Source organism: Strix aluco, chromosome 1 (genome assembly GCF_031877795.1).
Source record: "Strix aluco isolate bStrAlu1 chromosome 1, bStrAlu1.hap1, whole genome shotgun sequence".
Lineage (NCBI taxonomy): Eukaryota > Metazoa > Chordata > Aves > Strigiformes > Strigidae > Strix > Strix aluco.
The window spans coordinates 13,017,837-13,031,607 of record NC_133931.1 but is presented as its reverse complement, the minus strand read 5'-3'; the positions used below and the strand labels follow the sequence as shown (position 1 = coordinate 13,031,607).

The window sequence follows — 13,771 nt, the reverse complement described above, 5'->3', positions numbered from 1 at the left end:
ATCATCCATTGCTACCAGTTTGCTGTTTCTTCCACAGGCTACTTTCTTTTAAAAAAAAAAAAAAAAAAAAAAAAAAAAAAAAAAAAAAAGAGAGAACCCAGGTCTGCCCTTGTTGTTCCTCTTAGAAAATAAAGAGCACCCAGGCATTCCTCCTTCCTGGACCACTGCACAGCAGGTAGATTTAGATTGGAGATAAGGAAGAAATTTTTCACTGTGAGGGTGGTGAGGCTCTGGAACAGGTTGCCCAGAGAAGCTGTGGATGCCCCATCATTGGCAGTGTTCATCATTAGGTTGGACAGGGCTTTGACCAACCTGATCTAGTGCAAGATGTCCCTGCCCATGGCAGAGGGGTTGGACTAGATGATCTTTGAAGGTCCCTTCCAACCCAAACCATTCTACGATTCTGTGATGGAGAAAACTGTGTTAATGTTGCTAGTTACAGCACTAACACGTTCCCTCACCTCAAAGCCAGCTGTATTCAAACACTCGATACCAAGACACACAATTAGATCATGTTTGTACACAGCAATCATTTCAGAAGCATCAGAACCAGGGTCAGAGGGTCCTTCCCAAAGCGTCTGTAACATGAGCAAGTGTTAAAATAACAAAATCAAACCTCAGTAACTGTTAATGGATTCTCACTTGCAGTTTGCAATACTAAAATTTGCTATTTAACTCAGCATGGAGTACTGGTGCATGTGCTAATACCAATAATAATATCGTAAGAGCCGAAACATGAAGAAATCTATTACAGACAGATGTAGAATTGTGCAGAACATAGAAGCAACGATGTGGCATTCAAATGCAAGATGGAAATGCAAAACCCCTTGTGAAATATGATCAGAAACAGAAAATTGAAGTTAGAAGCACCATGCCAAAAAAGTGAGACGCAGGCCAAAAAAGGAGGAATTGAAGTAGCTGAGATGAGAGATAGCCAGGCACAAGTGGGACAAAGGAATATTTCATAGCCTCAGTGAAATAAACACTGGGTATTTGGAACAGTAACTATGCGACATGTTCAGAACAACATTCATGTTGTTTCCTCTGAGTAGTTAAAAACAACATTTTTGCTTTATTGTTATGTTTGAGAAAATACTGCCTGTTCTTAAGAACTGCAATTTGCCTTCCACTCCTGGAGCCAGTGGGGAGTTAACTGTTGTGCTTCCAGTCTAAGAGACAACCTCAAGTCAAACAATCTGCACACACGCCAAAGTCCCCAAATCACCTCGGCTAGCCGCTGTGTATTTTGGACATCTCAGTCACAAAATGACAACATTTGGCAAACATTTAATTCGCTGCTAAAACAGCTCCAAAGTTCTTTCTACCTTTTAAACTGTGGAGCCAAATCATCTGGCAAGTTCCCATGAAATACCTATGCAGGCCTGGTTCCACAGAACTGTGTTCTGGTGTCCTAACTACTGAACCTACTTGAGAGTTGTGGCAGAACAAATTACAGTTTTTGCGTGTGCCTACTCATGACTGTAAGTTTAAGGAGAAACCAGGAGAAGTCCCTGTTCCAGTTTTTTGCTGACATATTTGGCATTAAGCTTTCCACATTTGCTATGTCTTTGCTATAAGACATCCTACTGTTGATGCCAACATTGTAATTAATTTACAGCACATTGTGGACAGTCTCTACTGAAAACTTATGACACCAGTTAGTCTTAAAAGTATCCCCAGCCCTTCAGGCGGGTTTCACTGCCATCCGAATATAGTGCTCTACACACGTACACAAAAATTTCCACCTAGCAAAGCACACGCATGACTAAACCAAATATTCTAGTGCATTAATGCTTACCCAAGTATACTTGCCAAGTCATCATCTTTCGTAACAAGCTGACCAGGATGTGGTTTAATCGCATTAAGTCACCAAACGATCAAAGATAATTTGACATGGCTGAAGGCAATATTCCATTTTTCCGGAGAGGTTTCACAGTCAACTTAGCAGAGTGCTACACCACACCAAGGGTTAGTGACAGGTTCCCTAGCCAGTATCTTAAAGCTTTAAAATTCACCTAAAAGTTGCAGATACAAATGTAATTCACATATGGTGAAATACCATTCAATTGTGAGTTATTTAAAGTTTCAGCACTCTTTAGTACTTCAGAAAGAAAACACAGGAAAACATGAAGAAAAGTCACAGCAAATTATGTCTAAGAGATTCCTGGTTTTAAACGATATCCATTAAAGAACACTTTTACAAAAAGCTACAAAGAATTTAAGTCTCACAGTTTAAGAGAAGATGTGGGAAGAACACACCTTGTTTGCCTCAAATGCAAATTATTTCAAGCAAAAGAAACTGCAGGATAATATCTGCCTTCTTCTGTAGAAGCCCAAAGCTCAGAGCATCAATGCTTCAGAAAATAAAGCAAAGTGGTGTCATTATCAACTGAAAGCATAACATAAGGAGCTGTATGATGCAGAAACAGCACTGCCAGCTTTCACAGCAAAGATTTTCTTCCTTGCAGGGTTTTACAAAGGATGTGATCTGACTAAACACTCTTCAGTACATATAAACAGCCTTGACAGTTTTTCTCCAGTGCACTTAGCGAGGGAGCAGACAGGACTATAGCTAGTTCTATGCCTGAGAAAAACACTTACCTTTGAAGAAAGAAAATCTCCTTCCAGTTCTAAGTTAAATATTTACCACTGATATTTTTTTCCTAAAACATATGGAATTATTGACAATTTTCCAGGATAAATATATTTAAGATCTCTAACTATCCATCTCTGAACAGGAAATCACCATAACATCAATTAATCAAGAAATATTTTTAAAAATAATTTAAAAAACTGCTAATTCCACGGTTCTAAATGCAACAACGTAGAATTTGATACCAAGAAACTTTCAAACCGGACATCATAAAGGAAGCCTTCCATCCCACCAACATCGCACGCCTCAAAAAAATCACAGGCGCTTCAAGCACAACATGGTGAGGTTTATGATGGAAAGCTACCTCTGAAAGTTGTACTGAAAGCTCGATTTTATACTGGATTCATTATTATTTTAATACAAACAAATCAAAGAAAATTATGAGATGTTAAGAGTTTAAATGCAGACATTTATATATATTCTTAAAATACATACAATAAGAATTCTTTAAAAATGTAATATGAACTTTATTGCATATATAATTCCATAATCATTTGGAGATATGAGAATAAATACAACAAAACCTTTAAGTTGCCAAAGGTAGGAGATATATATCTGAACAGAATTGTCTATCCAAGTGACATAAATCATCTTGGAGATTACCAAACCATTTGATTTCAAATTCTGTGGCTGACGCAGTTACCAATGATGACAGCGCTGAAGGGCCTATGCATTTTACCTCGCCCTGAAATTCCTCTTTTAGTTTTTCTGGTATGAGATCCTGCCCCATAACCTGCAAACACAGTAAGAAAGATGAGAAACGAGAAAATAACTTGCAGAGAAAACAGCAAATATGACATTAATAACAGATTTTTACAAGAAAAGCCCTTGACACATGAACCACATGCCATCCAGGAGAAGTTTCCAAGTCACGATCAAGTTGCCTGCCTGTTGCACTCTTCAATAACCACAGAACACCGAGTGCCCAACCTTCAGAGCTGCACAACCCCGCCCAGCTTCTGGCTACGCTTGTGCAGGGGGATTTTTACTCTCTGAGTGCCAGCAGAACTCTCAACACCAAGTCTGCATTCAGTGCTCACCTTGCAAAGGCACCAACGCCGAACTCCTGGGGAGTGTCGGACCAAGGGAAGCAAGGAGAGAAGTTTCTTTTCCAAGCTTCCCAAAACCTGAGATAGTCTGCATGCTGCTGCCCTCTTACGGGTGAAATCCCACACGACTGCCCGCCGCCCTGGCAACGGCGTGGCGCTCACTAACTTAAAGCTGTAATACTGACAGCGGAAGTTAGAATCTTGCTAGCTTCCTTTTATTCCTTAAAATAAAAGTCAGAAACTCTATAAATAGCACTAAAAATGTTTAATCTCTATGAATCAAGTCATGCAATGTTACTCTCCTCTTTTGTATTTCTTTAAAAATAGAATCCAGTACATCAAACAGGACAAAGAAATCATGTAAAAGGACGTCTCTGGCTTCTTCTGAAAATGTTTAATACTTTTTCTGGAAGCGTTTTATACTGCTGTGGCCATCAAAGTAATCTCCACTTCCATTTCATACTTGTGATTCACTTTGTGGCATCTAAAATTCCTGAGATAAAAATCTGCATCCCAGGAAACGCACAGTGATGATGCATCTGCAAATACACGTCCAGTGAGAAACTTAACAACCCTGAACATTCCCGAAAGGAGAATCTCAGCAGAACAGAAATACACCTGCATGACACAGCCAGTGCTATATAGCTATCACGGTCAGTTCCAGATAATGCACTACCAGGGCAACTGGCCCCAGCTAATTTATCTTGTTTCCTGGCCCAGTTAATTAGCTGAGGGGAGTGTCACCCTTACAGACAGGACTTTGTGCCTGAACTGGCTCAGGTACCTCAACCAGCCTACGTATACCTGAGAACTTGCACACTGTGAAACATCCCCTTACCTTGGTCATCAACAGCAAGGAGTTTTCATTGAAACCAAGTCGTGCCACTTTGTCATCAATCTCTTTTTGACCTTCTATGTTATTTTCTAGCGCAAAGGACGACTGTTGTAATTGGGTAAGCTGAAGTAAAAGCCTGAAACAAAAAAGGTAGTTCAAAAAAGGCACAGCTGGCAAAAGAGTAAGTCAGCAAACCTAAAACCAACCAAAATGTAATACTTAAAACCAGCTTTTCTACCTGACTTTTGCCAACTGCAAAAACTGCAAAGAAGTGAATACATCTGTATCAATCTACTATGGGTATGGTATACCCATGCTACAGCAGAAGTACTGAGAAGTACTTTTGAAAAACAACGTGTCAAGTATCTCTGGTTGCTCTGTGCAAGCATTTTTCTCTCCATGTATTCATCACACAATTTAAAAGTGAAGCTTGGATCTGCTAGCATTAACTCCAGTACATCAGGTGTCCCACATCCTTATTAAGGCCTAACAAGACAGCAGTGCATTTTTGCTTATGGCAGTGATTGTAACCTGAAAAGCTACAAATTCTGGGGTTTTAGACAAATCTTAAACATCCTCCCCACAAAGGCCGACCCTGGAATATTTTCTAACAGCTCTCACCACAGTTTTATGTTCAAGGCAGTGCCCCAGAAGTCACCACCATGATTTGGTGAAGGTTAAGACACTGTGCTCACAACATGGCTTCATGTCACAGAAGGACCCCATCCCCAACTGCTCAACCAGAGAAGAGAGAGCAGTGGCAGTTTCCAGAATCCTCCTCACACAAGGACTGTAAAACACATCAGCAGAGGAAATATCTAAGTATATTCAACCAAGAGACCACTAGAACTTAGCAGTATCGTTACTGAAACTATGTTTAACTCAAGCTTTATGCATAAAGGACAACAAATTTTGTCACATTTACCAAAGTTAAATGAAGCAGGTGTTACAATAAAGGAGTGTATTTTTATGAAGAGAAGATCTTAGATTAAAGTTTTCATTTGAACATTATAAACATCAAAATTTATAAGTCTGAGCCAACAAACCATTTGTAAATTCAATGAAGTTTTGACTGGGAAATTCAAAGTAAAAATGGAAAGTATTTTTAATTTGTAAAGCATTTTTGTTTCAAAATTTGCATCAACATAATGTAAAAAAGAATGAAAATTAAACAAAACCATTTCTCCAATTTTTTTTTTGATTGACAAAACTAGAAGAGTTCATGATACTTTAACACAGAACCTTATTTCCTACAAAAAGCAATACCAACATCCCTTTTCCAGGTGCAATTTACCCTGTACATGTTTATGCAACATTCACATCTCACTTAAAAACCAACAGACCTGAAAATATTAGACAACCTATTTAATGCATAAGCCCTGAGCAGGGGAGAAGTTTACCCTGGACAAGCGTATCTGCAAATATAAACCACAATAACATTTTGTGAAACTGTGCAGCCAAGCAAGCAAATACCACAATTTTTAACTGTCTCAATGCTGAACTATACACACCGAAACAAGCAACACAGATTATTTTAATATGAATGTAGCTTTAATATTCAATATCAGTACTAAATTTATTAACTTCTCCGAAGTAGCAATTACAGCCACCATCTCTTAGCCTGAGTACAGTTAGAAGCTACTATATCTTTTTTTTACATTTCTTAAATCTTGCCCTAACAGGTGTTCTCTGTCAACATTTGTGGAAGTTCATAAAATGGCTTTAAATACGCTCAGTGACTAATACATTACTGAGAGGCAAGAGGGGGGAAAAAATCCAAGACTGTTTTAACAAAACCAGTTCCTAATTATCTCTTTGAAAGATTATGGTTTGGGGATTTTTGTTGTGTGCAAGAGTTTTAGGAAGAGAGGGAAGAAAAGGAAAGAGCATTTTAATGCAGCCCTGTCAATCAGCTGTCACAGAGTTCATTTTTCAACCTCATCCATTATGCAGATTGGGGTATTATTATAAAATACATTTTCGCTCAAGCATGAGGCTTCAAGCAAATAAGACAGGTGGCACTCGCAGAAGGAAGACTAGCTAGCCTTCCCTTTGGGGCACTTCTGCTGCTGCATCTTTAATACCAAACCAGGAAACAGCCATGCTCTAACAGAAGCATTTGTTGAAGAACAAGCCCTTTTGTATATAATTACTTGAAAAGATTCATATAATAAGGTCATTAAAAAATGCTTTACTTCTCAACAGCACGTGACACTGGTTTACTCTTTTCACTCAGATTGAGGTTGTTCACAGCTAGCATGCTGTGGATTTTGTTTTTTAGATCTGAAGCAATAGCAGAGTGCTTCTAAGTTAGCGTTGCTGATGCCAAAACAAACATTTAATTGAAAATGTAAACTGAAAATATTAAGGCTGGGAAGAATATGCTTTAAATTGTTCTCAATCGTGTGAAGTTAACATTATTCCAATAATACATTTAGTTACCTTGCTCTAATAAACGAGGCACATGCCTTTATCCCAACTTTCTTCAACATGTTCTGCTCCCAGGACTCAGAGGCTGTGTGTTTCCCTTTGTCTGTCCTTTCCAGTTCTTCTGAAGTGCAGAGGAATTCTTTTACAGCTTGGCTGCTGCTACAAGTCACTGTATTCTCGCTCTTGGTTTCTGTAGCAAGGACGGACCAAGGGCCTTCTTTCTGGCTGTCTGATCTGTGAGGCTGCAAATTAATCTCTCTTCCAGTTGATGTTTTGAAACTACCAGCCCTTACACTAACCTCTTCAGACTGATTTAGATTTGTTTCTGGAATAACTAATGGAGACAAGCTCTGTAAAAGGCTCATATAAACTTCAGCAAGTAACTTCCAGTACCAAGGGTTGAAAGGATGTAAGCAGATCAGTTGCTGCAGACATGTGATCTTTTTTTCTACATTTTCCAGACCCTGGTAAACGGCAAACTGCAGGTTGAGAACCGTCGTTAAGTGATCTGTGTTAGTAGCACTGTTTCTCTAGAAACAAAAGATAATAGATTAAAACCAGGAGTAGAACAGAATCATCCTTCAGAGCCTAAGAAAATGTCTCCCTGAATAATGACACACATATATCACTAAAGGTAATTGTTCAATTGTACAAAACTGTGCTCCTAATTTTAAATGATACAACATGATAGAGATCATGCACGATCAAGCTGACAGCATTCCCTCTAGCTGCCCTGTCCCAGTCTGAAAGGCAAGGCCCAAATGCTGTCATTTGTTTATTTGCCTTCAGAGTTTTATACAGCTACCCTTCTTTGTTGTATAAACACCTTTTATATAAAATAAACAGCAGCAGTAAAACTCTAGCAGACTTCAGAGCCTCTGGTCTTTTTCCTTTATGGGAAAAACTCAGTTTGTGGTTAGATGCTCTTCTTGGTGAGAGTTTGGCAGCGAGTATATGGAAATAAAAGGGAGTTTTGAACTGTCACTTTTATAGTGGAAAGATTTAAGCATTCATTTATCCCCTTTCTTATAATTCCTATTACATTACATTAATTCTGCCTGGCAGAGCATGATATTTAGTCCCTTCCAGGACTAGCAGCCTCCCTGCACAGGGAGCTCATTGTGGTACAGGGTGTTCTGATTTCTAAAGAGTGATTATATCTGCAGTGACAGTTACCCTCTGTTTACCAAATACTCTGAGCACTGAACATCCTGAAGGATTATACACATGAAGATTATTTTTCCAGAAAATGGTCCATATAAAAGAACTACTGGCAATATTTTCATGTTCAAAACCTAAAAGAAGGATTGCATTATTTACCATTTTTTCTGCAATATCCAGAGCCTCCTTGTGCCTTCCTAAGCGAGATAAACACCGGGCCTGGCCCTCTTGGACATCTCGTCTCATTGCAATGTTACTGGGAGGTAAGAGTAGTAAGCAGTTTGAGTATTCACACAGGGCTTTCTAGTAGTGTCGACAAAAAGAAAAGCCAAACAAAACAGTGAGAGATTTTCATTTAAAGGCAAGCCTGACAGTATGTTTTGTTTATGACTACAGTCACAAAGGGAATTCAGGAGCTGAAGTCCACATTTTCATTTCTCCAGACTCAGCTATCACCTATGCCAGCAACAGACGAGGGCCCGGGTACTACACAGCCAAATCTAGACAGTGATGAGCAACCTCAATCCTAACTCGTGTTTAAGCCTGGCAGGATTTACTACACACCAATCCACCTCTCCCTCACCAGGCCTGATCCAAAAGGGATCATCTACCGACCTGGGCAATATGTGACACAAGACATATTTCCCCCAGCCACCAACTCAATGATCAGAGCACTCAACCTAAATTTGGAAGACCTTGTTTCAAATCCATCACATTGTCCACAGGAAGGTTTGAACCTGCAGGTACCTCACCTCACGTTAATAATCAGCAAGTTGGAGAATACCGCAAGGAAGGTGAATCTCCATCATTCCTGTAGCATGGTTCTAATTTGCACGAAATAATTAAATATTAATTGGGTTAAGGAAAAAGACAGGAATGAGCAATACTTCTGCAGCTTAATGCTCAGGGCACTCACCAGGACTCCAATTAACATTTAAATACATTAAATTACATATTCAGTGAAGCTAAGACTGGAATCTTGGTTCCTCCCCCTCCATGTGAGTGCTCAGACCAGAAGACTAAAGAGCAGTGCTTATTCTCCCATCTCTCACAATGAATATTTAATTATTCCTTGCAAACTTGAATGGTTCTAACACAAAGAGCTTCCAGGCGACGTACCCTAAATACTTCCTAGCAAAATAGCTGAAATATTTTTCTTCCCTGGTGTTAAGCTTGCATTCCTTCTCGACCAAAAGAGAGAGCTCCCTTCTGCCCAGAGAGTGCAGCAGCCACTGGTGAAAATGGATCACAGGAGGATTGCAAGACACCCCTGTTTGCCTTGTTATGTGACAAAGTGATATAACCTGGCAAGAATCAGGCATTACGAATCCCAAGTAGATTCTACAGGAACCTGTATCTTAAAAATGGGCACAGCTTAGATCACTGCTGTCCCTGGCATTTCCTATCACGGGGCCTAGGCTGACATAAAAAAGTATTCACAACAAGTGAAGAGATTACTACCCCCATTTACTTATTTCCAGCCCCCTTTCTAAGGTCAGTGCTCTCAAATCTGTAATTTTATGTGCAATCTAGTTCTGGACCTGTCACAGTGGTCCAGGCTAGCAATAAGACTGAAGACTAGACATTTTTAACATGGATCATCATGACAGAAATGGGTTAGGAACCAACGGTCTGTTCCACTAGGAGATCTGAGGGGGTGTCATTCTCCCCTGAGAGGGCACCACAGCACACAGCAAGGAGCAATCTGCTCTTCCTGAGGGTCAGCAGCCATGTCTGACCACAGTCTGAGGCATCTTTCTTCTCAGCACACTTTAATGAATCCATTCAGGGTGTCTCAGCTGAGACTGATAAGCATCTGTCGTGTATGGACAAGGCAGCAGTAGCACTCGTATAACATTAAAAAGCAGAAGTCAGTGCCAGCTGAGACACAAAAAGATCCACAAATCCAACAGGCAAGGCAGAAGGAGTGGAGTCAGTAGTTCGCCTGAGGGCTTTGAAATCAGGGAGCCTGTAATGCAAACCATATAGCCTGGAACAAGAAGCTATTACAGTTGAAACAAGGGCAGAAGTGGCTGGTTTCCACTAGGAAACAAGGTAACAAAAGACTGGATCCTGCAACTAGGACTATAGAGGCAGGAGAGCATCGGTGATCAGAAATGAGGCTCAGGAAGTAGACAGTGAGGACAGGATCTAGGACTACATCAGGCAAGAGCAGAAACAGAAACGTAAACGCACCCCAAAGGCACAACCAGCCATCCAGAGCGAGGGGAGGCAACAGAGCGGTGGGGCAATTCATGAGGCGGCTCATAAGCCAATTGTCAGGAGCCTGACAACTACAGTCAGCTTTCACCTGACAGCAGGGGGAGCTCTGAGAAAGGTGAGCGGCAGCCAGGTGGTTGACAAGAGATACGACAGTCTTTGTGGGACATGGTATTATCCCCAGGAGCAGAGAAATCCACACGCTTACCTCTGGCTGACTATGACTTTCATGGCCACAAACACCAGCTCTGCTCACCACTGAACTGCTCAGATGGGCAAGCCTGATCTGGATCAGCTCCAGGTGCAGAACAGCATTTCTGGCCAGTTTACATTGACTTCACACTGACTCCTGGGAAGATGACATCTGGCTGGGGGAGCCTGCCAGAACACTGTTGCCCATCGTGGCCTGGCTGCAGCTCAGCCAGCAGGACAGCTCTTCACCAGGTCACCACACCTGCCTGTGGGCCAGTCATGCTTTCAGCACAAACGAGGAGCCATCAAGCTGGATGTAACCCTGCCACTGACTCTAGCACCTCCAGGCCATGGCTCAGCTGGGAGGCTTTTATATAAATAAACATACACATTTCCTCAGCACACCGGGGACTACAGGCTCAGCCCAGTTTATATCCCCACAGCTTCCACCCACCAGGGCCCAGGCTCGGCCCAGACCCCAGGCCGTGTGAGAGCCCTGGAAATACCTCAAACTCCTGCTGCCGGTAGGCCCAGTCCGCCCGGAACTTGCTGACCGTTAGCTCGCCGGCGCCTTCCCCGCCGTCCGCCTCGCTGCGAAACCACTGCGGGCACAGCACAAACCCGTCAGGGGGGGCTGAGGCCGCCCCCAGGCCGCCACTCCGGCCGCTCCCGCCAGGCCCGCCCGCCGCCCCCAGCTCCTCACAAGGGGCTCGCAGTGCTTGGCGCCGCAGGGCGGCTCGGCCCCGCCGCCCGGGCCGCGCTCCCGGCTCGGGCCGAAGAGGGACTCCTCGAACTGCCAGCCCAGCACCGGCTCCATCGCGGCGCTCCGCTCGGGCCGAAGCCCGCGCAGCGCGCCCCCTGCCGGGCCGCCGCGCCGGGAGGTCCGCCGAGGTCGGCGGCGCGGCCGAGTCGAGCCGCTGGGAAGCACCGAGTGAGGGGCGGCGCGGGCTAGAGCGGGCGTAGCGGCCATCTTAGGCAGCGCGGTGTGAGGGGCTGAGGCGCGCGGCCCGCCGGGAGCTGTAGTCCCGCCCGCCGTGCCCGGCTCCCTCCGGCCCCGCCCGCGGTGTGCCCGGGACAAGCGTCCCGAGGAGGCCTCGTGTCCTCCCCCGCCGCACGGGCTGGAGGTGAGAGCCGGCCGGGGCACTGGCTGGAAACGGGAGCGGTGGCAGCCCGGGCGCCGCCGGCCTTGCCAGGGGCGAGCCCGCCGAGCTAAGCAAGAGCAGAGGAAGGCCCGGCCTCAGGGCAGCGTGTGGCTGACTCCCGGTTTCTGGCGTTTGCCCGTTGGTGTTAGGAGGGGGGCGGTAAACGGGGGCAGTTTGCGCTCCTGGACAGGCAGCAGGGCCGTGGCACCTCCCCGGCACTGGCGAAGAGTTTGGTCACAAGTCACTGTAATGGAAATGTAAGATCTTGTAACAAATAGGTGAACCAAAGTGCTTTGATAAATTAATTGCATAATTGTAGAGTTGTTCTGTTAGTATCTTGGCCCAGGGCCTACGTGGGGGTGGGTGGGAGTGTATTTCGGTAACTTTTCCGTTTGATTTCAGTTCTGCCCCAAAGCAGAAGGGGGAACTTGTGAAATCTCAGGGGTTTTGAGACAGGGTTTCCCAAAGCCCCCTACAGTGCTATGGGAAATGGGGACACAACAAAGTGAAGACTGATCCTAGAGCTTCTTCAAGACAAAGATTCTCAGGCACACCATTTCTCATTAACAGCACCTAGGTGAAGTTGTAGCTACCTCAGGTGTCTGCCCTGCCTCACGATACTACCATGCACAGAGTGTGCTGTGTTTTAAGTGTACTGCAATGCTGTTTCCACCTTGCCAGGCTATCCATCCAGGAAGGTCCATTTTGTCCCATCTAATCACCATGCAGGTTTGGAGAGGGTGAGCTTGAAAAGTCATCCTTGTACTCCCTTAACCTGCAAAATGGACTAATGAAGTTGGCTATACCAGAACAGCTTTTGAGGCCAAAGCACTGCTTGTATGCATAATTTTAAAAGGTTTCCATTCTAGCAGACATGTAAAATACAGGTTCTGGGTTTGCTTTTTTGTTGTTCTAAGTGGATACATGCCCAAAATATCCTTCCATACCAGCATATCTATGACTGGATGTAGCACCAGCTGGCATAAATCCCTGGGTAGAAACTCAACTTTGGCAGGTAGATTTGATCAGAAAAATAAAAGGAGATTGAGGTTTCTTTTTCTTTTAAACTTGCTGTTTGGCAAACAAGTCCTCCTGAACATAGGAAATGGCTTAGCAAGTAAGTCTGGAGGGAATCAGGAGTTTGCTCAACATGCTTCAGTCTTTATTACAAGCATCAAGGTAGGCAAGCATGGTCAGAGCTGCTTGTATGAGCACACCAAAACCATTTAGCTTCCTCCTGTTCACAGACCTGTGCGATGAGCTGCTGCAGGACAGGCAGAGCGCACAGGAGTCAGCCTGCAGCGGTCAGCATTAGTGTCTAAACAGTTACAGTGTCTGCACGTCTCATGGACACTGGACACACACATTCCCTTCCCACTCCTCCAGGACTGCTGGTCACGCTGCAACACACCAGTCTAATAAGCAAAGCACGAAAATCCAGCAAGACAGTTAAGAGCAAATCAAAAAGAAGAAAAACCAAAAAAGAAACATGAGTAATCAAAGTGAAATGTGGCCCCAGCTCAAAGTAAAACACAAAGAGCAAGGCACTCCCAGGGGCAAATCCCAGAGCAGCTGGTTGGCTGCCAGCTTGGATTGCGGAGTCCTCCAGGGCTGGGGGTTTCAGCCATCGTGGCCTCTGAGGATACCAACGTGGTCTGCAGAGGCTCTGTGTTGCAATGCAGAGAATGCCTTTGTCTGGTAAATCAGCGATAGGAGAGCAGTGATTCCTGAGCACCACACAGGGGGCCTAGCAGCTGACCGTATGGTTTCAGTCATAAATCACGGGCATAAAATTGCTTCTCTTCCTCCTTCCTCCCTTGCCTGGCTCTCCCCCTGCCTCCCCTCAGACATTTAAAAGGCTCCTCATGTATTAGTTACAGAAATAAAAAAATGCAACTTTAGGAAATTCCTGTGCCTTGTCAGCACTGGAGATTTGCTCAATTTCTCCCCTAAGACCCGAGTCATCAGTGTAGCTGCCAGAATACAAATTCCCACTGTACTTAAGTAAAGCTGTTTGCCTGAGTCTGCACGGCATGATTTGCCACGGTGCTGTTAGCCCTGGCTTCACGCAGGAGAAAACATCTCTGGA

At 43.8% G+C, this 13,771-nt stretch overlaps 1 protein-coding gene across 2 annotated transcripts; it reads right to left on the bottom strand.

Moving 5' to 3' along the window:
- Nucleotides 1-3,045: 3,045 nt before the first annotated feature.
- On the bottom strand, nt 3,046-11,525 carry C1H8orf76 (chromosome 1 C8orf76 homolog). 2 transcript variants are annotated; one of them, XM_074846906.1, is made up of 6 exons: nt 11,244-11,525; nt 11,047-11,142; nt 8,288-8,431; nt 6,980-7,497; nt 4,541-4,673; nt 3,046-3,386 (listed from the first exon to the last, which is right to left on the bottom strand). In XM_074846906.1, exons 1-6 carry the CDS (start codon nt 11,508-11,510, stop codon nt 3,180-3,182), a joined length of 1,365 nt encoding a protein of 454 aa, XP_074703007.1. In that variant the 5' UTR covers nt 11,511-11,525; the 3' UTR covers nt 3,046-3,179. The 2 variants fall into 2 exon arrangements, with proteins under 2 accessions (XP_074703007.1, XP_074703086.1); XM_074846985.1 differs by lacking the exon at nt 8,288-8,431.
- Between the last annotated feature and the right edge of the window lie 2,246 nt (nt 11,526-13,771).